Raw genomic sequence first — 25,447 nt, 5'->3', positions numbered from 1 at the left:
CTGCTGTAGCCCATCCCCTTCAAGGTGCGACGTGTTCTGCATACCTCAGTTGTAACGAGTGGTTATTTGAGTTACTGTTGCCTTTTTATCAGCTTGAACCAGTCTGGCCATTCTTCTCTGACCTCTGGCATCAACAAGGCATTTTTGCCCACAGAACTGCCACTCACTGGATATTTTCTCTTTTTCTGACCATTCTCTGTAAACCCTAGAGATGGTTGTGCATGAAAATACCAGTAGATCAGCAGTTTCTGAAATACTCAGACCAGCCCATCTGGCACCAACAACCATGCCCTGTTCAGTATCTTAAATCACCTTTCTTCCCCATTCTGATGCTCACTTTGAACTTCAGCGGGTTGTCTTGACCATGTCTACATGCCTAAATGCATTGAGATGCTGTCATATGATTGGCTGATTAGATATTTGCGTTAACAAGCTGTTGAACAGGTCTACCTAACAAAGTGGCTGGTGAGTGTATATAGTTTTATTAACCTGATAATGTTAAGTTACATTCATAGCAAACAATTTATAACACCTTAAATATTTTTAAAGTTTCCACTCTGACTTGAAATATGTCAAAAACTACATAAAAAATTATGAACTGATTTGTAATTTATAAAAATTTAAGAAATTTTGAGGATTGAAGTATTCTAAAGAGGGGGTATGGTGGTGCAGCTGGGTTTGGCCTGTACCTGATTTCTGGCGGGTCTGGGGTTCAAGTCCCGCTTGGGGTGCCTTGTGATGGACTGGCGTCCCATCCTGAGTGTCCCCCCTCCCTCTCCAGCCTTGCGCCCCGTGTTGCCGGGTTAGGCTCCAGCTTGCCGTGACCCAGCTTGGGATAAGCAGTTTCAGTCAACACGCGTGTATTCTAATGCATGCAAATGAGATAAAACATTAGAAGTGACTCAATAATTTACAGTAACTTTATTCTTCTGATTTCAGGTACATGAGATAAAGCATTTGTTGAAAATAATTTGGAATTGTTCTGATACATAACACAAAATATACCTCAAGTGTAAATACCCGATTTCTGCAGCACATGATTAACATTTGGGAGAAGCTCCTTCTCGTATTCCCACAGTTTTGTGTCTACAATCAGTTGTTCTTTTTTGAGGTTGTTTTGTAGAGGAACTCTAACATGCACAATCCTACAGACGTCAAAAGGAACTCTTAACGTGTCTCCATAATTCTTCAGGACTGAATGCACAGATGTCTGTATGATGTCCCTGGGGTTGACGATCATCTTTGTAGGATTGATAATGTTTTTCCTGTCAGGTTCTCTGTAAATGTGCTCCAAGATGTTGACTCCTGGCACTTTTTTCCATTGTGGCAAGCTGAATCTATCGTCGCTGTCAAAAACTGTTTTTGGGAAGATGTGATTCTCGACAAGGAAGACAGACACAGAGGGATGCTGTCGTTGGAGGTCTTCCATAAGTAGTCCCAGTGTGGCATGTTCGTATGGAACAATGATTTCATCAATATCATTGAGGAGGACATATTTGGACTTGTACATGTTTCTGTAGATGCAGTCATTTAGAGTCGTTAACTGCCCGAAGTAATGGAGGTCACCTTTATGCTCATTAAAGTTCCATCCTCTTGAAGGGTTGAGGAACTTGTCAATGGGCCATGGCTCAATTTCTAGTGTCCCCTCCTCCTTGTAATAGTGGAGGACCTTCTCAAGGTCTGGCCCACAGCTGGTGTTATAGATGTACACCTTCTGTATGCCTAGGATCTTGTATACTTCTATGGTCTGGACAAACTGCAGCACGTTATTATAGTCCCCAAAGAGGTTTGATATGCAAACTGTGAAATTGTACGGGAAGATGTGTTCCACCTTTTTTTGGTTTTGTATGGGTATAAAGGGCATAGTGAAGATGTCTGAGAGGTTTGGAGTATTAGCAGTAGTGATGGATATAGCATCACAACTTGCTTCAGTTTTACACAGCAAGTCTGTTGTGACAAAAGGAAATCCAAAATGATCACTGTGCATATTTACCACTGCTTTTGTAACAATGAAGCCTTCCTGTGGGCAACACATAACACAAGAAAGCAATCCGAGATCGGCTCTTTTGGTGATGCTAATGACGCGAACATCTCCATGGGTCCGATGGTCTTTATAGGCAGAGATTATGAGATGTTTTGTGTCCTTAACAACTACTATAAGTTGTTCAGCAAAAGTTCTTGTGCACACAGAGCGATACGGTTTTAGCTGGATATAATGGCCAGGCATCAAGAACTTTAAGATCATAAATACAACAACTGCTAATGCCAAGATCTTCAATTTCAGTGAATACTCCATGAAAATCCCGCTGATGACTTAGCAACCTGCAGAGGAGAAAAATTTGAGATGGCTTTCACCCAACAGGAAAGTGCTTTAACACATTTCAGCTAAAACCCCCAAATGTACAATACTTCATGCTATAACAAAATGTCTATGCACAGTAATTTCCATGACTGCAAATATACAGTATATAGGTACAACATATACTATTTCATGATTCATCCTGAAATGGGGAGGTGGGGATGAAATCTAAATTGTTAATGAACCAATAACCAAACCAACAGCACCCAATTGTAGCAGCTTCCAGCAATCCCCCTGCATTTGGAGGACCTGGGTTCAAATCTACTCCTGCTATAATAGCCTTTGACAAGGTACCTACCCTAGACTGCTCCAGTATTACTCACTCTATTGAATAGATGGAGAAATATTCAGAGAGACTCTTACTGAGTGTTTCAATGTGTAACAGGGTAAAACCAACTTAAAGGAGTCAGCTAAATAGTGGAAATAATGGCTTCTAATAGGGGTATACCTCGTTATATGGACTCCCGGTTTAGACTTTCGGTATAATGATCCTAGAAAAGTTGTACCTGTGTTCAGTATACAGAGCAACTGTTCCCGGTACTACCTACTTTAACAATGAATGACAGCCCCTTAAACTGATTAACCACACACAATTTTAACAGTTTTGACAAATGTTTTCCTTTTATTTTTTTTTTTTTTAAATTCACATTCCTCTCCACATTTAAGAGGTGTCTCATAACGGCTCTTTCATCCTAGCTCGTTTCTCCACTGATGTCAAGTGCTCGATAAACATGCACGTGTTTGTAATGCATACATTTTTAATAATGATGTTTAACAATGGGGGGTGCAGTGGCACAGCAGGTTTGGCCGGGTCCTGCTCTCTGGTGGGTCTGGGGTTTGAGTCCTGCTTGGGGGCCACCTTGTGATGGACTGGCATCCTGTCCTGGGTGTGTCCCCTCCCCCTCCAGCCTTGTGCCCTGTGTTGCCGGGTTAGGCTCCGGCTCGCCGCAACCCCACTGAGGACAAGCGGCTTCAGCCTGTGTGTGCGTCTGGTGTTTAATAATGGAAAAGCTGTGATGGAACTACCCGTGTAATTTACACTGGTGTATATTGTGGTGGCACTGACTGTGCTCTAGAACCATGTGACTGCACCCAAATATCTCCTGTTCATGTAGAGTAATACATTCATTGGGTAGGCTCCGGTTCCCCGTGACCCCGGATGGGACAAGCGGTTCTGAAACTGTGTGCGTGTGTGTGTATATATTGTTCTCAGGGATGCGTGTAAATATATCTTTCTCATGTACAGTACTTCAGTAAATTAAATTTATGCCCTAGTTTAGTCTTAAGTTCCTTTATTATATTTAATATTTCATCCTAATGTTTTGATTATTTGAGACTTAAGTATTGGAAAACAGGTGCAAACAGTCATAAAGAGCATTGATGAGGGCTATTTAAAATTAAGCAACAACAAATGATGCTATAACACCCCCCAATGGAGCTAGTGGAAACAGGCTCAGGAGTCAAGGTAAGAGGATCATACTCTTGTGTACCTGTATCTAGTTCCCCCCATCCTGTTTTTCTAGCTTGGTTTCTTCTTACTGATCAGACTGGAATAACAGCCCAAAACGTGGCTGGTTCTACAAACTGTCCAACTGACATAAACATTTCTTCATTCATTGCCAACAATTAAAAATAGTTTTCCAATTTCTTTTTAATAAAAATGTTTTCCTAGCAGCAGTCTTAAAGACGTTTCTAACAGTACTAAGCAATCCCTGAACACTCCAGAGCTCCCCCAGGTCACTCAGCGCCCCAAGCCCGCCCTACCCCGCGCAACGGTTAGGAGCTCACCCCTTGAATTCCCCAGAATCCTCCTCGTGGCAAACTAGGCATAAGCAGTGCAACACCCAATCAGAACAGGGCACAAGACTACGTACATGAATAAACACTAATAGGAACTACGTATTTAGACTGAAGTATCGTCTCCTCTCCGCTCCCTTACAATACGGAAGCAGTTACTTTCCATAACCCGTTGAGGAAAGTGAGACCACACGAATTAATCCGTTGAACGGTACAAAGAAACTGGTAGTTCACAGCGGTTTAATGCGATTTTCCGCAACATACAATAATCTAGTATATTCCAGTGTTTACACCCATCAGAACAACGTTTATGTCCACGAAAGACTTAGCCTTAATGGCTAAAGTGGGCTGATAACATAATTCGTAGTTCATTGGAAGTCGCGTTGGAGAAAAATGTCTGCTAAATGACTACATAAATGTAAATGTAAAGGACGCGAGGGAACGAATTCGATAAAAGACAGACAGCTGCAGCAACGCGTTTCTCTCAGGCACTTTGGCGCCGCATCATCATGTCATGATCATTCCAATTAAATATCAACCTCTGAGCCTGGGGCAACAAGACAGCAACATCAGTAACATAATTCTTATAATAATAATGATGATGATGATTAAACAAACCCGAAAAGCCAGTACAAGCATATCATAACATAATACAGCAGGAGTAGGTGTGCAAGAAACATTACCTGAACGCCTCTCTAGTAACCACCACACAGAATAACACAGGTGTGTTTTCATCCAGGCAACAAACCCCTAAAACAGGCACAGGTGTGTTTTAGCAACAAGGATCCACAAAAGACCCGAAAAAGGAACAGCGTGTGTTTTCACGCAGGTTCGGGAAAGACGCCAAAAGAAGCATAAAGGTCCGCTTTCAGAGCAGATCTAGGAGAGCGTTGCGTATGAACCCGCCCTGTTATTAAAGACGCGTATATATTCCCAGGGTTTTTTTTTTAAAAAAAAAAAAAAAAAAATCTTCTGAGGGACGCTGATGAAAGACAATCCCCCCCCTCAGTTTTCTCGCCATTTCTGATTTATTCCCACAACCACAGATGCCAGAACAAAAGGTGGCAAAATGACTTGGTAGAAACTTTCGTATCTCTTAAACTTAATTTAAAGGCCGTGGCACAAGGCAATCCGAGAGAGAGAGAGAGCGAGCGAGCGAGAGAGAGAGAGAGAGAGAGAGAGAGAGAGAGAGAGAGCGAGCGAGCGAGCGAGCGGCCAGTGTAAGAAAACAAACTCCAGATAATCTAACCCTCTGTGCTCTTTATTTGCAGAAGTATACTTTTGAAGCCACCCTAGTGTGAGGTTACACTATATTGACAACTGGAAAATTTTAAAGTCTACATCCGGTTCGGTGTAAAACCAGCAACAGTCCGTGGGAGAATAGAAAATCTCATCCATCCATTCAGTTTTGTACAAGACAAGGTACGGCCTGTAGGGTCACCAGTTCATCGCGGGGGGGTTTAACTTAATGTTGGTGGTAAGGTGTCTTTGCAAGTTTTTGTCCCGTTCTGCTTGCTGTTTTGTCATGGCCTTGCACACATTTTAAAAGTTTTATTATCTATATTTAAGACTCTTGTTTCAAATTCTTTGTCATTGTCTGCTTTGAATCGCATTGAAAGTCATCTAAAATGCTTGAAATATGGGACCTATAACGTCTTCTAATTGTACTGTATACCCTGAATATTGAATATTAGATAAACATAAAGTAGATAAAGTGCAATGTCAGAATACGATATCCCAAACTGCAGGTATATGTTTAAAAAAAGAGTCGAGTTGTGGGCTAGACATCTGAACCATTGTAGCAAGTGATTAGACTTTGGGGTAATCTGACAAGTACTGTATCTAGCCAGAATGGTACATAAATTATTCAGTTAAATGTTCTTGAAATACCACCAAGTCAGTGCTGTAAAATTTTAATATTCATATATTATATTAAAAATATTTCACATTGATGATAAGTTTAAGGGGGGTATGGTGGTGCAGTGGGTTTGGCCGGGTCCTGGTCTCTGGTGGGTCTGGGGTTCGAGTCCTGCTTCGGGTGCCTTATGACAGACTGGCATCCCATCCTGGGTGTGTCCCCCTCCAGCCCTGTGCCATGTGTTGCCGGGTTAGGCTCCAGCTCACCGCGACACCGCTTGGGACAAACGGTTGTAGACAGTGTGTGTGTGTGAGGACTATAGTTTAAATAAGTATGAAATTAAAAATTCTCCACCTTCTTCTCCCAACTGCTGCGTCATTTAGAAATCACCAAACTGCCACTACAGGTCACTTTACGTTAAACCTGCTCGACATGTGGTTTAGTTGAGGTTTAAGGAGAGGCGATGCCATTTAAACTCGTCTCTAACTATAATATCTCTAATATTTGAAATGTAAAAATCTTTCACCATCTGTGATGCTATGTAGGCACCTGACATAAATCTGAAGCAGCAGCAATACTGTCTAATTAAATATATCGGGGGGCACCCTCATTTTAAAGCTGGGAAGTGAAATACTGCTGTATTGTTGATTTTTAAAATGAATTTTTCTTCATTCTCTAACTCACTACCCTGTGAAACGGAATATGTCTTTACACCAATCACACAGCAGTAGAATGTAGAACTGCAATAAGCATGACCACGTGTTTGCTCTCTTATTGGCATGACGGCAAACAGTAACACATATCTCCTTAGTACAACAAAAGCCACAGCGATGGGTGTTCTTTCAAGGAATACCCCTCCCCCATCACACCCAGACCTAGCAACCGGACTACAAATATAGCAACTAGTAAATGTAATAATAGGTTAATAACAGTATACAAAAATGACTGACAATGAGTATAAAGCGGAACACATTGCTCACAGTATCACCGGCTGTAGTGGGCCAGCTGTCATCCAGCTGTGCAGCCCCTCCTGGAAGAGGGAGACGGAGCTCATCCTGATCGATGAACAAATTATGGAGGAGTCACAAGCGACAGTGATGATGCTCAATCTGTGTGGGCTGGTTCACATGCGAAGCAGCTTTTTGTTATATCCAATGTCCTTTCAATGACGCAGCAGTTTTACTGTGCCTTTTAAACACAACAGGAAATTGGACTCCGGAGGGATGTCACGAGGTATCGTTCCCACACTGGGGGGGTAGTCATGCCCACTGGGACGAACTCCAGTGTAAACCCTTTCTCAGATTGTGCCTTAATCGCATGGACTGCGCTCAGATATTCGTGTCGTGCGAGTACTGCCTGGCCAAATTACCTTCTATGCTGTATTTTATTGTTGGGGAAAATCTCAGTTTTTCAGTGTAGTGGGTGGTCCCTTTAAATCGGCCCATGTTCCGCAGGTAATCCCTTAATTAAGGAAGAAAAAACCTTATTGTTTATGGTCTGCAGTGCAGGTGATTACATCTTGGTATTGTAAGTATTGTTTTTAGTTTGTGCAATGGGATTGTCGTACTGAAATATTGAATTTTAATATTGCTCTTTGTAGTTCCAATCGTGGCAAGTTCCTTTTTGTGCCTTTTTTCAGGTGGGGCCTATTAATGTAAACACCAGAAGTGGTTGACCAAGAGTGTTCCTGCTGTGTAAGACATTTTGAGCAAGTGAGCTTTTTTTTTTTTTTTTTTTTAAAAAAAAAATAGTTTTCTTTGTTGTGGGGGGGTGCGGTGGCGCAGTGGGTTGGATCGGGTCCTGCTCTCCAGTGGGCCTGGGGTTCGAGTCCCGCTTGGGGTGCCTTGCGACGGACTGGCGTCCCGTCCTGGGTGTGTCCCCTCCCCCTCCAGCCTTACGCCCTGTGTTGCTGGGTAGGCTCCGGTTCCCTGTGACCCCGTATGGGACAAGCGGTTCTGAAAATGTGTGTGTTTTCTTTGTTAGTGGAATAAACATTTTCTCTTGTGTTTTAAAGAAACTGGATGAATGGGGTTTTAATGGTCAATTTTTAGATATGATTGTCTGGAGACGACGTCTTTTTTTGTTTTATGTTCAGAGGGCAGGGGGGCGCGGGGGCGCGGGGGAGCAGTGGGTTGGGCTGGGTCCTGCTCTCCAGTGGGTCTGAGGTTCGAGTCCCGCTTGGGGTGCCTTGCGACGGACTGGCGTCCCCTCCCCCTCTGGCCTTACGCCCTGAGTTGCCGGGTTAGGCTCCAGTTCCCCAAGACCCTGTATGGGACAAGCAGTTCAGAAAGTGTGTGTGTGTTCAGAGGGCCTTAAGTTTTTAAAATTCTGTTTTACTTTGCGTGATTTGTACTTTGGTGCTTTCATTGTTTAATTCGTAAGATTTGTGTGCTGTGCATTACTCACCGTGTAGAGGGTTGGCAGGCTTGATTTTAAAGAATTTGAAAGCAACGGTTGCACCCAGCTTTACTATTATTAAGGCCTGATTTTCCTGCTTATTTGATTTATGAATAAAGATTATTTTTGCTAAATGGGTGTGTTCCTGGGTTAGGCTCCAGCTCGCCACTACCTTGCTCAGCGGCTTCAGACTGTGTGTGTGTGTGTGTGTGTGTGTGTGGTTAAGTAAAATGTATCATTATTATTAGAAATGTTAAATTAATAAATACATGTTTTACAAAATAAAATAATGCCATTATGTGAGTAAAGAGTGTGTTCAGAAAAACTTCCGGTTGGATGGACTTAGCTTCCAAAAAAATGTACAGAAAGTATTCTTGTTATATACCTTGCTTCATCCATTTTACTACTCCTAAGTTACACAAGACAAAAGCACACAGCCACTTCCTATATTAAATCACTAACAAGTATTTACCCATTTATACAACAGGGTCATATTTACTGTATAAATTCAGGCCAAGTACCTTAATAATGGCACTACAGTTCGATGGAAGGTGTGACTGGACGCTGGGTCCTCCGATTACAAAAGGCGGCGGCTCTGTACACCATCTACACATGGTTACCATTCAGGTAGATTGGCTCTCCTAAATAAAACTATGTGGATTTTAATGTTTAAGAGATGGTAAATCTTTCTTTTTTTTTTTTTTTTTTTTTTTCCCCCCCTCTAAGAATTACCATACTGTAAACCTTAAAGACAATGGGAAAGAAAAACACTTCATTGTTTACATAAACATGTTTTAATTTGTGAAAGTGTCATTGTTACAAGCTGAAAAAATACAGCAACTTATTACAAGGCCAAGGTAACAAATAAGTTAGCAAAATATTCACAAGGGCAGTAGAAGTGAGTGACTGTCATACTGAGTACAGCTACCGATACCAGAAAAAAGAATTATACAGACATGCAACACTTTTCCTGGAGCAACTATGACCCAAAAAAACCTTCTCCTCCCTCATTAAACAAAATAACGTATAAAAAAGTTGGTGTGGTTGAGAAAAACAATGCAGCACAGCCACAATCCAAAATCATATCCTTTCATGTACAAGTGGTTAAAACCATGCATTTTGGCACTCGAAAATTATGTTCAGCATTACAGTACAATGTTCATATGTACAAAAAAATATTTTGTTTCAGCAAGTTGAACAGTGAGTTTTCAGTATGTTCACATTGTTCAAATCGTAATTTAAACAATTCCAAGTTTTCTTGTTCAAGATTATTTTAAATTAAAACCATATTATTCCAGAATCCCTTTTGCAGAACAATATTTGTTGTACTATATCATTTACTTCAGTATTTCAAATGCTACAGGTATTGCTGTTCCCCTTTCCTGTAAACATAGATTCATTTATGATACATAGATCCATTAGATCATAGTTTTTTTTTTTTTTTTGGCTGATCGATAAACCAGATTTACGTGTTAATGAAACGGGGACTTGTAATATATCTTGTAAAAAAAAACAAAGATATTACTTTTCTGAAGGGCTGGCTTACTTGACAGTCCATCCTAAACTTGAATCTGTTTATCCACAGGATACCATTATGAAAACAACCTTAGACAACAGTTTGGCTCCACATGAATTAATGAGGCCAGTCTGCAAAAGAAAAGTACCAGCCAACATTTTGTTTTCAAAACCAATAGACTTACTGTTTTTTCCTTTCTGGGAAAACAAGTGATATAAGAACATTCTTTAAAAATTTAAACCTATAAAACAATGAAAAATTTCCACAGCTGTCAACTTATGGCACTGAAAATGTCAGACGCTAATTCATAACACTGTTTTTGTTCCCCCGAAATCCCAATTCATGTTTTTTCCCCGATACGCTTAATATGCTCATATGTCTCACAGGCAAGATTTCAAAACTTTAAATAAAATTTTAAATAAGTTAATATAGAACAAAAATCGAATACTGTATATTTTCTATTCAGTTTACAGGCTACAGTCTATCACAACACGAAAGCTGTGCACAAGTCTCACCATGACAAAGTCTGTCCATGTCAGCATTCAAGTCCTTTTTTTGTATTTTTATGAAAAACAAAAGAAAAAAAAAAAACTTGCCAGACGAATTTCTTTAGGCACATCTCCATATATGTATTCTACATGTCTATACACACAGGTCTGAATCACAGGAATGAAATACATAAGGACACTGAGGTTAGACAGCAACCCCACAAGGATGTTCTCTGTGACACACAAGTGCAGATGTGCTTACTACCCCCAGCGAGCACACAAAGTCAGAAAACAGGAGAATTTAAATATTTACACCGACTAATTTATACAACTTGTACATCTGTTGTCTAATTTAACCCTCCCCTCATCCATGCCCCCACCCTTCCAATATAGGATTTCTCGATCATATTTTTTCCAGTTCCCCCCCAGGTACACAGCCTTTCCTAACATGGGAAAAGGTAGTAGATGTAACAATTGTTTTATTGGAAGCATTCTTATGAAATTATCATGCTGGAATTCAGCAATCAAACTTCTTTGTGTTTTTATAAATAATCTCGACACCAGTCAGTTACGTTATCTGACAGCAGACGTATTTTGCTCTTGTTCTGGTTTCGTTTTTATGTTTCGTAACAATGATATGACAGGTTAAGACTTGGGCCCCTATTTTGTAATGCGTAACAGAGACTGATGTTACTTCATGGTGACAGTCACCCTCGCTTGGCTGTATTTATAAACAATAAATACAAAGTGGAGAATAAGTTGCAGACAGTTTGTTATGGGCATGATTTTCATTTCTTAACAGGTTCAATCACTTCTTCCTTAATTACACTTTTCAGTGATGTCACCGGTACATGGAAACTTGATCCTGCCGCTCATCATAAAAAAAAGCACAAAATAAAATAAGAAATAAAAGTAATGTAGCTGTAGCTCTTATTCATGACTATTTTTTTTTTTACACATCCGTAACCAGCAAAACAGTCACCTTGAATGATACAGCACGTACACGCGAGTGTAGGGATTTAACCTCCGAGGGTGTAAAGGAACTTCTCAGGGTGTGAAAAACCCAAGGTTTCAGCATTTTGAGCAGCGGAGTACAAGGACGCAGCGAGGCCCCTGACAGAACCTCTGAGACGGCCCCTGACCTCTGACCTTCATGTCACATAGCGCCCGCCTTACTTTATTAACACTGTCAGTAGTTTTTTAATTGTCATTTTCGTACATTCCTCTTCTCCGTCAGCTGAACCCAACGCGGGCAGCCAGTTCATTCTAATTCACACACAACATAGCAAGTTAAGGACAAAAGAGTACTGACGACAACACGGATATCCATATGGCGACCTTTCACCTTCCTGCCACTCTGGCCCAGTTTCAGGTCATTTTCTGCCTCTTCTGAAACAAACCACAATGTGAGAGTTTGTCTCCAGTGCCAAAGACGTCCTTATTGTCCTCCCATTCACACTGCACTGGAGACCTACATGGGCCATGGACACCGCATGGAAGTGCTTCAAGGTTCTCTTCTTGGACCCTGTGGTTTCTAATTGCTTCTTTAGTCAGGTTTCCCATTTGGATGGGCTTGGCACTTCATTCTTCAAGGCATTTTGTCTGGCGACGATTACTCAAACGACATAAGATTTGCTGGTATCTGGAGCGGGGATAGGGGTAAATGGTTACCGTGTGCTGTTGACACATGGTAAACACTAACATACTTTAAGATTAAACAGCAACAGACAGAAAATTTCTCATGTATGTACATAATGTTCAACAGCTAATGGCTGATAAATTATCAGTGAATAACTGCGTACTTTATCAGAAATTCACAATGTGCAAGTAAACCATTTTCCTTTCTATTGGCAAGGTACAGTTTTTATTTGTCCATCTTTTTGCGCAGATAAACATTCATCGGTGCTTTGATGCATTCATGCCACAGATTTCACAATACACCTGGACCACATCATCAGCGATTTAACCTCGGGTTAGCGGGTGTTTTACGTGTTTCAATGTGAAACTCCCGCCCAAGTGACCTGACCAAGGTTGATCAAAGTTGACTCAAGGTTCATGCCCACATATGGTGACAGGTAATGGGTGTGTGGCAAACTTGACTTTTAGATCAAACAACTACAACAAAAGACATTTTGTCTTTCGACATGAAGCCACATTTAGCATCGTAAAATCTAAACACGTCAAAAGGTAAATATTAAATTGTTGAGGGGAAAAAAAAAAACAGGAATCTAGCATTTCCAGCTTGCCATAAAAATTCAAATAATTATATACTGTACTCCCATGAGAGGGGGGCACGGTGGTGCGGTGGGTTGGACTGGGTCCTGCTCTCTAGTGGGTCTGGGGTTCGAGTTCTGCTTGGGGTGCCCTGCAATAGACTGGCGTCCTGTCCTGGGTGTGTCCCCTCCCCCTCCGGCCTTACGCCCTGTGTTGCCGGGTTAGGCTCCGGCTCCCCGCGACCCCGAATGGGACAAGCGGTTCAGACAGTGTGTATGTACTCCCATGACGTGTTGATAATTTCCATATTTCTTATTCAATGTATCTCTTAGACTGAATAATTACAGTGCTCAATTAAAGTACAAAATAATGGAATCGCAGCTTAAGTAAAGATTTGGGGACCGATATGCTGTACATAACTGGCTGACTAAACTGCACAGAGCTTAAACAAAACAGTAATAGTACACATAAGAAGAAACATGAACGGGCGAATGATTGCAGGAAGCGTATCTAGAATTATAAGTGGCTTTGAACAAAAGGGTGAACTAAATTAGATCTGAAAAGGGTAAATAATTGTGGGTCACCTGCATAATCCTGAGACTGCCCAAATTAAAACTTCACAAAACGCACCTCTTCTGTACATTGTGAAGTGTACAGCTATTTAAAGAAGGTATTTAGGAGTCCTGGGAGCCTGAAATTGTACTGTTGAGCTAGGATGCAGAGGATGAGGCAGGATGGGGAGTTTTGATTTATAGGAGATACAGTATGCTGTGTCTAGTGTTACATATTCCACGTTATTTGGGATTGTAATCAGGAGTCTTCAGATGTCAAGATGCTGTCTGTGTGGGCTGATATTAATATTGTTGCAGTACACTGGTGACCCGCCATCTCCGCTGAACTCTACATACCTGGGGCCTGCTGCTCCTGCAGGCGTCCTCCAGGTGCTTGTGCCAGATTATTGCAGAAAACCTGGATCCCGTCTGGAACTTGTAAACATTACCTACACAAGATACATACAGTTGCAAAGTCAAGAACTTGCTGACAGCATTTTCAATGCAGAACTCACACCGCATGTCAAAACACTCAGTTCCCAAACTGTAAAACAGAAGGAATTACAGTAGACTGACTTTTTAAAGCTAAACCTTGGTGCCACCTAGCAACTGAAGTGTCATTGATTTTTCTTTAATACGTGAATTTTAACGCTTTAGTTTACAGGGTTGAGAATATTTTGAAGCAGGAAGGGGTTAAACACCTTTAATGCGGTGGGGACTCTTTATAGGACTTTAACTAACAACCCTTTGGGTACAAGGCCATTTTACCACCTGTTATAACTTCAGGATCACCTTAACCTTGATTCTGGCTGATATTTAACTTTACCATCTGCACAGTCTCTACCAGTTCACTGTGATTCAGGTAGGGGAGTACATCTCACCTTTATCAGGGTCATTCAGCTGGAAGATGTTGGGATGCTCTGGGTCATCGGGCAGTACCACCATCCAGCCAGTTATGGTGATCTTTTTACAAGGTGTTGATTTATACTTTGGGAGAACCAAGAATCAAGACCTGAGTCAAAGATGTGCACCCAGAATGTACTCATTGGCTCTGGTGCTCTGCAGCTGCCAAAGCCCAGTATCTGAATTATACTGAAACTTTAATTCTGGGTATTGTGGTTATGTAACAGTGTGGAGTACCCAGCTGGACTCCAGTGCAGTTAAAGACATTGATATGAACATTCAGACACTTCTACCACCTACAGGTCCTTCCAATGATGACTGATAGACCATCCTCAGCTAACATTGGCAGAGTTAACTTTTTAAGTCAGACTGACTTGCAAACTCATATTTCGGTTTTTTCAGTTCATAAAGATGGATCTTTCCAAGTTATGTACTGGCATTCAGATCAAGTTCCTAACATTGTGATGCAAGAGACTGAATTCATCTGAAGAAACATTTTGAATCTTGTTTGATTTTGGCATAGAGAACTTCTGCATGTTTCAGGACCTTTGTGTCTAATAGAAGCTATATTGCAAGCTGGTTGTGAACATGATGTGAAAACACTGATAGCAAGGACATAACAACCGCACTGATGTGTTAGTGATTAAACAACTTTACTGCAGTAGACTAATACAATGATACAACAAATTTCACACATAAAAGATACAAAAGGTCTCAAAAGTCTATGATTTAATAATACTCACATGTTTCCTTTCTGTAGCCCTTAGAGCTTTGGCCCCAAAGTAAATAAGGGTGGATCCAGAGAGAGCAATCCAGTAACGTGTCCAGGAAGACAGCTGATAGAACAAAGACAAATAATAACCATGTCAGCCGATATTCTGTGTGCTCATTTTCACCAGCAAGTTTTGCTATGTTTTAAAATAACCATGTATCATTATGCTATGCTATGTTTCACATGTTAAGCTATGTTTCACATACCTCTCTTTTTTGCATTTACATTGTGTTCGGAGGCAAGCTGCTGGAAAGGGTGCCATGCATAAATAAACTCACTATTTGCACATATTTCACTTACTATATACCTGAATAATAATCAAACAATATGTGCAGTTTCTTTTTGGACCAATAAAGTTTTTCTCTTTCTATATATATATATATATATATATATATATAGATCTATAATAGTTCAAATAAAGTGAATCTTTCAGTATTTTTGCACGGGGATTAAAACAAAACACATCTCCCAGTGAGGTTTTAAGTTTTCCTCATCTGAAGCTGAGTGAGTACCCTAGTCCTAATCATAATCACTTAAGGTTCAACTCTTAGGTGTTCCTCAAGGTTCAATAATGGGACTTCTTCTCTTTTCCGCATACTCAATGTCGACTCCATTGATGGCTTTACCTACATCCCCCTGCCACTTATTATGCCAGTTCTTCATTTAGTTCCCATTATAGTGTGTCTTTCAGCATCCTAACAGACAATGACTATATAAATTTAAAGACATTACTTTAACAATATGTAAAAAATAAGGCCATTGCTCAGCTGTAGTGCTTCTTCACTCCTGGTTCTTTATTCCCACCTTTTAAGTGTGTGGGCTCATGCATTCCTCCTCATACACAATAAATACTCTCCCTTGCTGGTATGTACAAAGCTGTAATTTGAATAGGGGTGTCAGCTAAACAAAGAATGAATAGTATGTTAAGAAAACTGGCTCAGACATGGAGTTCCCGTTAAAGTCATGAACTAAACGAGTACATAGCAAAGACCCAGATAGTGGAAGGAGGACAAGGAAGACAAGGTTTGGCTCTGGGGTCATTTGAAAATGATTGTGCTGACCGTTGGCTTCCTGCCTTCCTTCAGTAGAGTCTTCCGCCTCAGCGGACCCTCCATCGTGACGCTGCTCATGGTGCTGAACTCGTAGGTGGACTTTGCTCCTGGGGGGCTGTGGACCCAAACAGAAAAGGTAATCCTGTTATCTAAGTGTGAAGCATTTTGGATGTCACATCATGAAATCTTGAAGAGCAGCAACACGTCTGCTTTGTGCACCTATACGGCTACAAACCACAAACTACACACATAGAGAGTAACACTATGAGGGCATTGGACTGCATGCAGGATTCTTAGCAAAACTAAGAAACACATAATAATCTAATCACAGTATTCCCATAAGAATATGTTCAGCTGAAAAGATGTTTTTGGAGAGTGTGTGAGACATGGGAGGAATGACGGGAGGACAATAAATCCCCTTTGTGGTCAGGCTTGGACCCAGGAGAGAAGGGTGGAGTGGTAAGGTATACAGACACCGGCGAGCTTCTATACCTGTAAACATAGCTCCGGCTACGTGGTGAATTTCCAACCGGGACCCTCCAGTTGGGGCCCAGAGTGGCGTACATGCGACCCCTGTTTGCAGAGTCACATGTCAGACTGGAGCGTGACACAGCTTTATGGAAAATGTGTAAGGTACACAGGAAGTACTACATACAGTCTTTTCTCTGCAGAGATTTAAATTTAAACTTGTATTTTTTTGTGTCATAACTACTACTACAAAGAAGACATACTAAACGTGGGTTTTACCTACAGCGTTATGTTATGATGAGATACATTTGAATTTTTTGTCAGCTGATAATTTCCCTCAAGGCACCTTACAATGATTTATTTTTTTAAAAAGCAGAGTAATTATTACTGGAGCAATTTGGGGCAAGTACCTTGCTCAAGGGTACTACAGCAGAAGGAGGAATTCAAACCAGGGCTCTCTGAGTCCAAAGGTAGCACCTCTAACCACTACACTACCTGCTGGCTTATATGTATTTTAATAATGCAAAAAGACTGGTATTTAATTATTCAATGAGCCCTGTTTCAAGTCTGTGTGCAACGACAGTATGTAAATCTGGAGAATTAGATTAGTTCACAACAACCAAAGGCTAATCAAACTCACACACACACACACACACTGTCCCAAGCAGGGTTGTGGCAAGCTGGAGCCTAGCTGGGCAGCACAGGGTGTGGGGCTGGAGGGGGAGGGGACACACCCTGGATGGGACGCCAGTCCATCGCAAGGCACCCCAAGCGGGACTTGAACCCCAGACCCACCAGAAACCAGGCCCTGGCCAAACCCCGCAGTGCCATCGCACCCCCCGCTAATTAAACTACTTCATGTAAACTAAGACACAAGACCTATCTTCTGAGAACTTAATTTAAAATTTATGTATAATTAACCACTGTTATGTAAACAGTACATGACTGACTAAAAGCAGACAAACTACTGCAGCTGTAATCAGGCTCATGATTATATACATTTACCTTACATTACATTTTACTAGATTGCTTAATAAAAGATTAATGCTGTAAGTTACTTTGGAGAAAAGTTTCGGCTAAATGAATGAATGGAAAACTAAACTTGCCCCCGATGCAATAACATCGACACGATAGCCAAACTTCATGCGTATCAATTTCAGAAAGGCCTTGACAAGAAGAGCCAACATAAAGAGAAAAGCAGACCGCCTTCCGTAAGAGCAGGTGGACTTTACAGAAGAGGAGACAAAGCCAACTTCACCTTTCCATTCCGGAGGACAGCTCTTCGCTGAATGAGCTCTCACTGCTGCCTGAAAGCGGAATATGAAAGAATCGGGTCACACGGGTCACACACTGCGGCAGACAGATGGCATTCATACACAAAGGCACATCCCAGAGACTTAATTTAGTATCCGCTGAGGGATAAATCTGTGAAGAAAGTTGAATAAGAAGTATCAGAAGAACAGTGTGGATACAGTATAGTAGCTGCTCACTTTATAAACATAAAAGTTTGTAAATACTAAACCACTTTTACCCCAAAGTCACAATCGATAATATATACATATATATTATCTACAATATATAAATACAGAACTTGCTTGATTTATTCATGGGTTTTGACCTGTAAAAGTCTCAGATAAAGCTACAGCAAATGAAATACTCTGTGACACTTGTAATTTATTTATTAGCTGCAAACTATCAAAATTGAAAGACCCTGTCTCCTCAAACTAACACCGAGTCCTGACTGTCGACCCATCCTATAAACATGCGATTTTCATCTGGTCATTGATTTATCAGTCACTGACAGAGCAGAGCAGATGTAAGTTGTAAACACTGCGGAACTGAACTGAATGAATTCCGTCCAATACTCCTGTTTGAGAGTTGGCTTTACTGCCCCCTACTGGCTCACAGGGTAATCACAGGTCACATTCATTCTGATACAGACAAATGTGAAAACTTGTAACTCGACTGGGCGTCACATGAGAATCCAGCATTCGTTCTGAAAGACAAAACCTTCAGTTTGAAAAAAAGTGGCCTAAGATGTAAAACTGAACAAAAGATGAGACAGCTGGCAGTGTATTGGCCCTGTGGATTTTCACATCAACAAAATTCCATTGCAGTGTCTCTGCAACCCAAACAACAAAAGGCCAGAGAAGGTGTTCTTTAAAAAGTATTGGGAATGTTTTTTTTTTTTTTCCCCACTGTCAAAATCTTGCTATTTCTTCTTATACATCACTAAGTTGCAAAGTACTACAGATGTCCCTGGCGTGGCTGGGTCACAAAAAGATTTATGATTATCTGAAGCACCGCATTACTAAGAGCGTACAGAGGCTGTAAGAGGGAGTGTGATCAACAGGTCTCTGGCAGGGGAGAGGTTGCGAGGCTGGGAGTGTGTGAGCACCTAGAGATGTGCCGTTGGTGAACACTGAGCTGTGCGTGTGGTTCCGCGCAGGGCTGTGTGACTCCAGGAAGCTGTCATCCAGTAGGTGCCGGGGCTTTTCCGTGGGGAAGGTGGCGCTCTTACTCTCTACCACACTGAACTGGCACATCATACTGCAGCAAGAAAAGAGCAGGAGGACAGAGAAAGGAGAATGTGGCGGGAAAATGATAAACGGAAAGACACTGGGATGGGGCTGCAAAAAATAAAGCGTCCATGCTTATATCAAGAAAAGACAGAAATGGAAATTTTTCAAGCGAATTCTCATTGCATACTTTGTCTCCATCTGGTGGAAGGTCATGGAATTGCATATGACATCAAAGTTAGCTAATAGGCCAAAATGCTTTAAAATCTTCTTTACCTATCAAGGTGATGCCAGACCTTTCCTTATTAATTCAAAGCAGAAATCTAGGCGGGCTTGTGTAACACTCACTTATTGCCGAGGCTATGGCTCTTCCTGTGGCGGGACGGAGGGGGCGTGGGCAGGTGCGCTCCCACCGAGGTGTCTGGGCAGGTGGGCCGGCGGTGGTACCTCATTGAGGCTGCCATCTCTGATGAGCCTGAAATAAAATGGGCCAAAACATGGAGCTGCAAGGTGAGTCGAAAGCATGGAAAAGGCATTTCCCTGAATATTGTCATATCGCCCCCTATTCAGCCGAAGCTGCACTGCATTAACAATACCGCAAGCAGAAACGTGACAATCACAACAAACTACACTTACGTAACACTTCTAGTTCAAAGAGAGAGTATTGCAAAGATTTTTACACTACTTTTAGTCTTCTATAAAAAGGCTGCATAAATGAGTTAGCATTTCTGACAATATTCTGGACTGCAAATATCTTGTCTCATATAAAAGGCCTAAAATCCTGTCTTACAAGTTTGAATCATATGAATTGAATATTATCTTCATTTTTCATTTATGTGTTTAGACTGCAGCTCCTCTGTCATCTTATCTGAATAAGCGACCAACTATTTTCCTTCTGCATTGTCCATTTATTGTGATTACGTGAGACGTGCAGTTAAAACATTTTCCTCTTTGCTCACTAGTGCTGATCTATCTGTTAACCACACGTTGCTCCCAAAATTTCTGTTAACATACGCAGCAAAGACCGAGCGCAAACAGTCTGATTCGGTCCAAGTTGGACACGCTATACAAACCACGTGTCGAGATGTTAACACACAGACAGTGTGCTTATTAACAAATGGTGCTTCAGACCCAAACACTGGCAAGTATCACCTCCAGCTTCGCCGTTGAAATCTGCATCACTTGTAAAAGCCATTGCGCCTCGTCTGCTGAGCGATGCGACATTTCAAAGAGTTCCCTCACCACGCAGGAGCTCACGGATCACTAAAATGCTCCGGAGCCCTCGGTCGGAGCCCATGTACCGGTGACCACATGTTCCCATTTAAGAGAAGAAGCGAGTCAGGTGTCTCCCGGTCCCTGCCCCCCTTTGTCCCCCTTCACCCAGCAAGTGGACGATCCCGTAAAACACCATCAGCGCGGCAGGATGTGAAAGGGACTTCATGGGCATGTCGGCCACAAATTGCGATGGCGGAACGGGTGGGCGACGAACAAACACCCCGATTCGCCTGGTTTGATCTTTACCGTTTAGCTGAAACGCAGCCTGTTGGCGCAGTGAACATGAGGACTTTTCTTTTTTTTAATAAATATGGGCTGACATGTAGAGCGATGGGGATAGTTTTGGAATTTGAAATATCTTTATTTATTCATTTATCGGATGCTTTCCTCCTACGCAACGTGCCGTGTTAAGTATCGCATACTAAGCTACTTACAGCACAATAAAATTTTCCAAACTTCTTAGTTACGTCAGTTTTTGTATTAATTATGATTGGTGATAGTTCTGATAACAAAAATACCACTAGTTCTTGTAGCATCAGTTTTAGGAAGATTCTAGAAGGCATCAAATCAATGTACCAAAACATTCTAAAAAGCATCAGATCCTCAAAGGTACTGGAATGTTCGGTGCTTGGAACCCGGTGCCAAAATGTGCAAAAAATTTGCTAATTTCAAGAATGTGGAATTATTTTCTAAAAACCGACGTACAGTACAATCTAATGCCAAAAGTATGAATAATCTCACAAAACTGAATGGGAAATGCAAAAAATGGACATAATGAAACGTTTGTTGCGTTGTGAATTATTTACTAATTGACACAGCTGGGTATCTTTTACTGTGTTGGTACCTCGGCCAACGCTACTGCAGCAGGGATTCGATCCAAGGTCCTTTGAGTATAAGGCAGTGGTTCAAACCGCTTCATCGCCTGCTGCCCATCTTACCTGCTATTTCACAGGGCTTGAAGTGAATGCCATGGTGTGTCATGTGGTCTCAGGCCAGTGTTCTCGACCCCACCGGACACTTCCAACACACACACACACACACACACACCTACACGGAAGGACTGCAAGATCCTTAGAGCAGCAAGGCAACCTAGTTTTAAAAGGCTTCATATCTGGTAGCATGAGCAAGCGGCTAAGGAGCTGTTTCCATCGCACTGGTGGCTTTCCTAATAAACACCCTGGAAAAAAATGAAAAAGAAAAAAAAAAAAACGGTGCTCTGCGAGAACTATTGACGAATCCTTGCTAAAACATGTCAGATGTTGGCATCCGGCGCGACATTTTTTCCAGCGCGTTGTAAAACACAGCGCTTAGGTGGGAAAAAATGCTGCTAATTGGAATAGCTCACAATTAAGCGGGATTTTATTGGAGACCCCCCCCCCCCACCCGCAGTTCATTTTCACAGTCAGGACGACGGGGAACCGGCAGATCGCAGCGTATTCCACTTCACTGCGTTTGCCCTGCTTTTCTCGGCCCGCGCAAATCAAGCTGTCAAGATCACAGAGCTTCGCAGAATACCGCGGCACTTCTGACGAAACCATGAGCTAAAGAAAGTGAACAGGGAGATAAATAACACCGGTAATGGAACCACGTGATACGGGTTGCCCTTGCACAACGACTCCAGGACTGTCCGGTGGGACTGATGGAAGGTGGAACGGTTTGTTCAAACTGTGGTTCAAGATTCGTGTTGCGCGAAGGCACTCGTTTCCACGGTAACCGCTGTTTGGCTGGTGCCTTCGCGAACCTGGGCGATTTCCCGATCTTTTCTTTCTAAGTGGACACCTGGAGGTTACCAGTTCAAGTTCCCGAAGGGAGCCGTTGCTTCTGACACACCTAACCTGGACGATGGAAACAGGGCAAAACCGCACCTGGAGAACAAACACTGCTTCCAATAAGTCCCCTTTCCCTCCCTCAACGCTTCTCCTCGCCACCAATAAATCCGCAGTGACGGCACGGCAAGCATGAGCTATGTGCGACGGCTCTGAACCAAACAAGAAACACCCTGTGCGTCACACGGAACCCATCAGTGTCGTAAGTTCGCAGCCCGCCGGTTCCAGAAAACACGCGGCACACGTGAGGGCACTGCCCCGCTGCACATAGCTATTAGAAACTTCCTAGTGTGGGGGTCCAAAGTATGTGTGTATGTGTGTGTGTGTGTGTCAAAGAGTTGACAGGAAACCACAGGGCCTGGCGCTGGGGTGTGCGGAGCAACTGAGTAATACTACCTCATGTCTGTGGCACACGGAGGCGAGAGAACGGCCCCCTCTCGCGCTCTGGGACCCTTGTCGGGGGGGCTGCAGCCCAGCTGTTCCGTCTCGTTCGATGGGCTCTCCTGCGTCCCTATGGGACATGGCCCGGAGCGGCAGAGTCCACGAGATAAACCTCTCTTGGGACAAAGTGTTGGAAGGTGGGGGTGCATTTGGAGGCGGCTGTGATGCTCAAGGAAAGCACCTCTAGGGGTTGCGCTACAGTATGGAGGACAGCTGGTAGTGTAGCGACAGAGCTGTTGCCTTTGGACCTAAAGGTTGCAGGTTTGAATCTCATTGCTGACAAAATTCAAAAATGAGCAAGGTATTTACCCTCAGTTGCTCCAGTAAAAATTACCCAGCTGAATAAATGGGTAAATAATTGTAGGAGGACTAACATTGTAAGCTGCTTTGGGAGAAAGCATCATCTAAATGAAGATGTCTCAATCTCAGCTTCTTGAAGGATCCTTGGTTCTTTGAATTAAAACCCCTGCCAGGCTCCTCTGGTTCTAGCATCTCTGTCTGAAGACATGCTGTCCAAGTGGACTGGTGACTAAGCCCCCTGTAGGGTGTGAGTGACATGGTGTTTTACTGGTGTATGGATGAGTAACTCATTGTGTCCACAGCAGTCCAAGTCACCTTGGTGAATAAGTTGTGGGCTGGTAACACTACAGAGTGTTCATTGGAAGTCGCTTTGGAGAGAAAGTAACATAAATGTGGTGATCATGAGATGTGTACATGTGACCTCGGCCATTTAGCGAAGAGCGTGCGACTGGAACACGCTGGCTTATGAAAAGGGGAGGGATGCCGAAGGGACTGTTTACCGGTTGCCATGGCAGACTCTGCAAATAAACTCCATAAGTGGGTCATTCAGCTACAGTGTTTACTTGGAAAATGTACACTTTGCTGAAAAAATGACAACTATGTAATGATGACTGGATGAGATACAGCAGGACCGTTAAACATGTTAAGTTTTGCCCTTAGGGGGTAAAAATGGTTTCGACAACACATATTAATAACGCATATAGGGCGAGTTGGAGCGCTCCTCTGTGATCCACGGGCCTGGTGTGAATGTGCTGCCCTTATGAGGCCACGACGACGGCCAAACGCCTCTGAAACGTCAACATCAAGGGAGTCCAAACGGACGGGAACCTTCTAGAACATAACATACCATGACGTAGAACACAGTATCCGTCTGCATCGATGCTCCGATGTCCAGAGGGCACACGCTTTTGTGCGTGTGTAACTTCTACAATGTTTTTCACAGATTTATACCGTCCGTCTATAGCCACACCCTCCTTGTTTGCCTTTTAAGAGGATTCCGACTTTGCTGCGGCAACCTAATGGAAAAAGACTCGGAAGAAAGCGGCTAAAGTAATATTAAAAGGTATTAAAATGTTTAGACTACCCAGCGAGTTTAACACCAGGATCTGTCTGTTAAACACCAGGGAATAAAGTGACGCAGATCAGATTTAAAGATACTAATTAAATCCTATATCCTATCGGGTCGATCGGTGCAGCTTTCTTTCTGACTGCATCAAGTGTTTGCCATTGCATCTCAGCATCGTTAAGTCAACCAGACAGGCCAGAAGGTGCTGGTCATATTTAAAAACAATTAGAAGATCGTATGCGCCAGACCTCCAGCCTGGACGTTTCTGCACGAACGGCTCGGACATCGGGTCCCATCGCCAACCGTCGAGCTCCCGCCACAGTCGCCAACGTTCTCCCGAGACCTACTGAAAACAACCTGGCTTGAAAAGAAAAAATGATCTGCACACTCGTCTGGTACCAGACCACGTCGTGGTAAACAACGGGCGGGTGTTTGGTGAGTAAATGTCCTTTTTCCACTTAATTTTTCAAAATTTATTTTGGAAGCCTCACAGCGTTTCCCTTCCAGAAAGCACGTGTAATGATTAAAACAGGCCAAACGTCACCTTTCAAAAGAGACGGAACGAGTCTTCCGAGGCCTTCCTGTTAGGATCGGTAGCCAACGACCACTTTCTTCCATTGCTATGGTTTCCAGTGGACGGAACGTCCATAACTTTATTATTATTGTTAATTTGTTCAGTTGACACTTTTCTCCAAAGCGAATTACACTTTCCTATTTATACAGCAGCGTCATTTTTACTGCAGCAATTCAGGATTCAAGTACCTTGATTAAAGGTACTGTAGCAGGAAATGGGATTCAAACCTGTGTCCTTCGGGTGCAAGGAAGTGGATCTACCCACTACCATAAGCACTAAGTTGGCCCACGCTCTCTGGAAATGTTCCCCCCCCTCCTCAAGGCATCTGGTTAAGTTTGAACAGAAGCTCAGTCAACACATCTTCCCAGGACGCAATTCGTCCCGCACGTATTGTCCAAGTCGTCCAGGCGGACGGACGCTTTACGCCGGTACCGTACTTTCAAACAGGATCACTGAATTTTCTGCAACTTCCGTTTGGATTTCACTCACGAGCATCTAATTCTGTGGACACTTCTGAGATTCCAGGATGGCAGTGCTACTCTGGACAGACTCCTAAAAAACACCGACCTTCCTATACAAAGAAACTCTGATCACTGGGGGGGGGGGGAGGAGAAAAAAAAAAAAAAAAAAAAAAAACAGGACACTCACACACACACACACACACACACACACACACACACACACACACACACACACACACATTTTCTGAACCACTTGTCCCATACAGGGTCGTGGGGAACCGGAGCCTACCCAGCAATGCAGGGTGTAAGGCCGGAGGGGGAGGGAACACAACCAGGATGGGACACCAGTCCATCGCAAGGCACCCCAAGCGGGACTCGAACCCCAGACCCACCGGAGAGCAGGACCTGGTCCAACCCACTGCGCCACCGCACCCCCCAAAACAGGACTCATTAACCCTAAACTAACCGACAGGCTTCCTGCAAATTTTAAAGGTTTAACTCCATGAGTCCCGCGACCCATAAACAGAAAGCAGTCCGGTACCACACGTCCGGTGTCGATGATTTCAGTTCTCCGACCAGGACCGGGTTTCTACAACATCAATTGTCGCAT

The 25,447-nt window shown here is 42.7% G+C and overlaps 2 protein-coding genes across 5 annotated transcripts in view; both read right to left on the bottom strand.

Annotated features, from left to right (window-relative positions):
- Nucleotides 1–837: 837 nt before the first annotated feature.
- Nucleotides 838–7,204, bottom strand: LOC108938032 (glycosyltransferase family 92 protein F13G3.3-like). 3 transcript variants are annotated; one of them, XM_018758300.2, is made up of 3 exons: nt 6,995–7,204; nt 1,006–2,322; nt 838–865 (listed from the first exon to the last, which is right to left on the bottom strand). In XM_018758300.2, the coding sequence occupies exon 2, from the start codon at nt 2,294–2,296 to the stop codon at nt 1,007–1,009; it is 1,290 nt and encodes a 429-aa protein (XP_018613816.1). In that variant the 5' UTR covers nt 2,297–2,322; nt 6,995–7,204; the 3' UTR covers nt 838–865; nt 1,006. The 3 variants fall into 3 exon arrangements, with proteins under 3 accessions (XP_018613816.1, XP_018613818.1, XP_018613817.1); XM_018758302.2 differs by lacking the exon at nt 6,995–7,204 and adding an exon at nt 4,840–5,034; XM_018758301.2 differs by lacking the exon at nt 838–865 and having other exon boundaries at nt 986–2,322.
- Nucleotides 7,205–9,275: 2,071 nt separating this feature from the next.
- Nucleotides 9,276–25,447, bottom strand: part of ralgps1 (Ral GEF with PH domain and SH3 binding motif 1) — a 147,903-nt gene continuing 131,731 nt past the window's right edge. For both annotated transcript variants that reach the window (XM_029259572.1, XM_018758380.1), the window contains exons 13-21: nt 19,243–19,369; nt 18,774–18,925; nt 17,634–17,682; nt 16,400–16,480; nt 15,917–16,022; nt 14,827–14,919; nt 14,062–14,167; nt 13,538–13,629; nt 9,276–12,057 (exon numbers count right to left, since the gene is read on the bottom strand). In XM_029259572.1, coding sequence (XP_029115405.1) covers nt 12,028–12,057; nt 13,538–13,629; nt 14,062–14,167; nt 14,827–14,919; nt 15,917–16,022; nt 16,400–16,480; nt 17,634–17,682; nt 18,774–18,925; nt 19,243–19,369 — 836 coding nt within the window. In that variant the 3' untranslated portion in view covers nt 9,276–12,027. The remainder of the gene's footprint in view (nt 12,058–13,537; nt 13,630–14,061; nt 14,168–14,826; nt 14,920–15,916; nt 16,023–16,399; nt 16,481–17,633; nt 17,683–18,773; nt 18,926–19,242; nt 19,370–25,447) is intronic.

This window comes from Scleropages formosus, chromosome 17 (genome assembly GCF_900964775.1).
Source record: "Scleropages formosus chromosome 17, fSclFor1.1, whole genome shotgun sequence".
Taxonomy (NCBI): domain Eukaryota; kingdom Metazoa; phylum Chordata; class Actinopteri; order Osteoglossiformes; family Osteoglossidae; genus Scleropages; species Scleropages formosus.
The sequence above is the reverse complement of the archived record's forward strand: the minus strand, read 5'-3'. Positions and strand labels throughout refer to the sequence as shown.

Coding starts and splice junctions, on each gene's coding strand:
- LOC108938032 (XM_018758300.2), bottom strand. CDS start 2,296: ATGGAGTATTCACTGAAATTGAAGATCTTGGCATTAGCAGTTGTTGTA.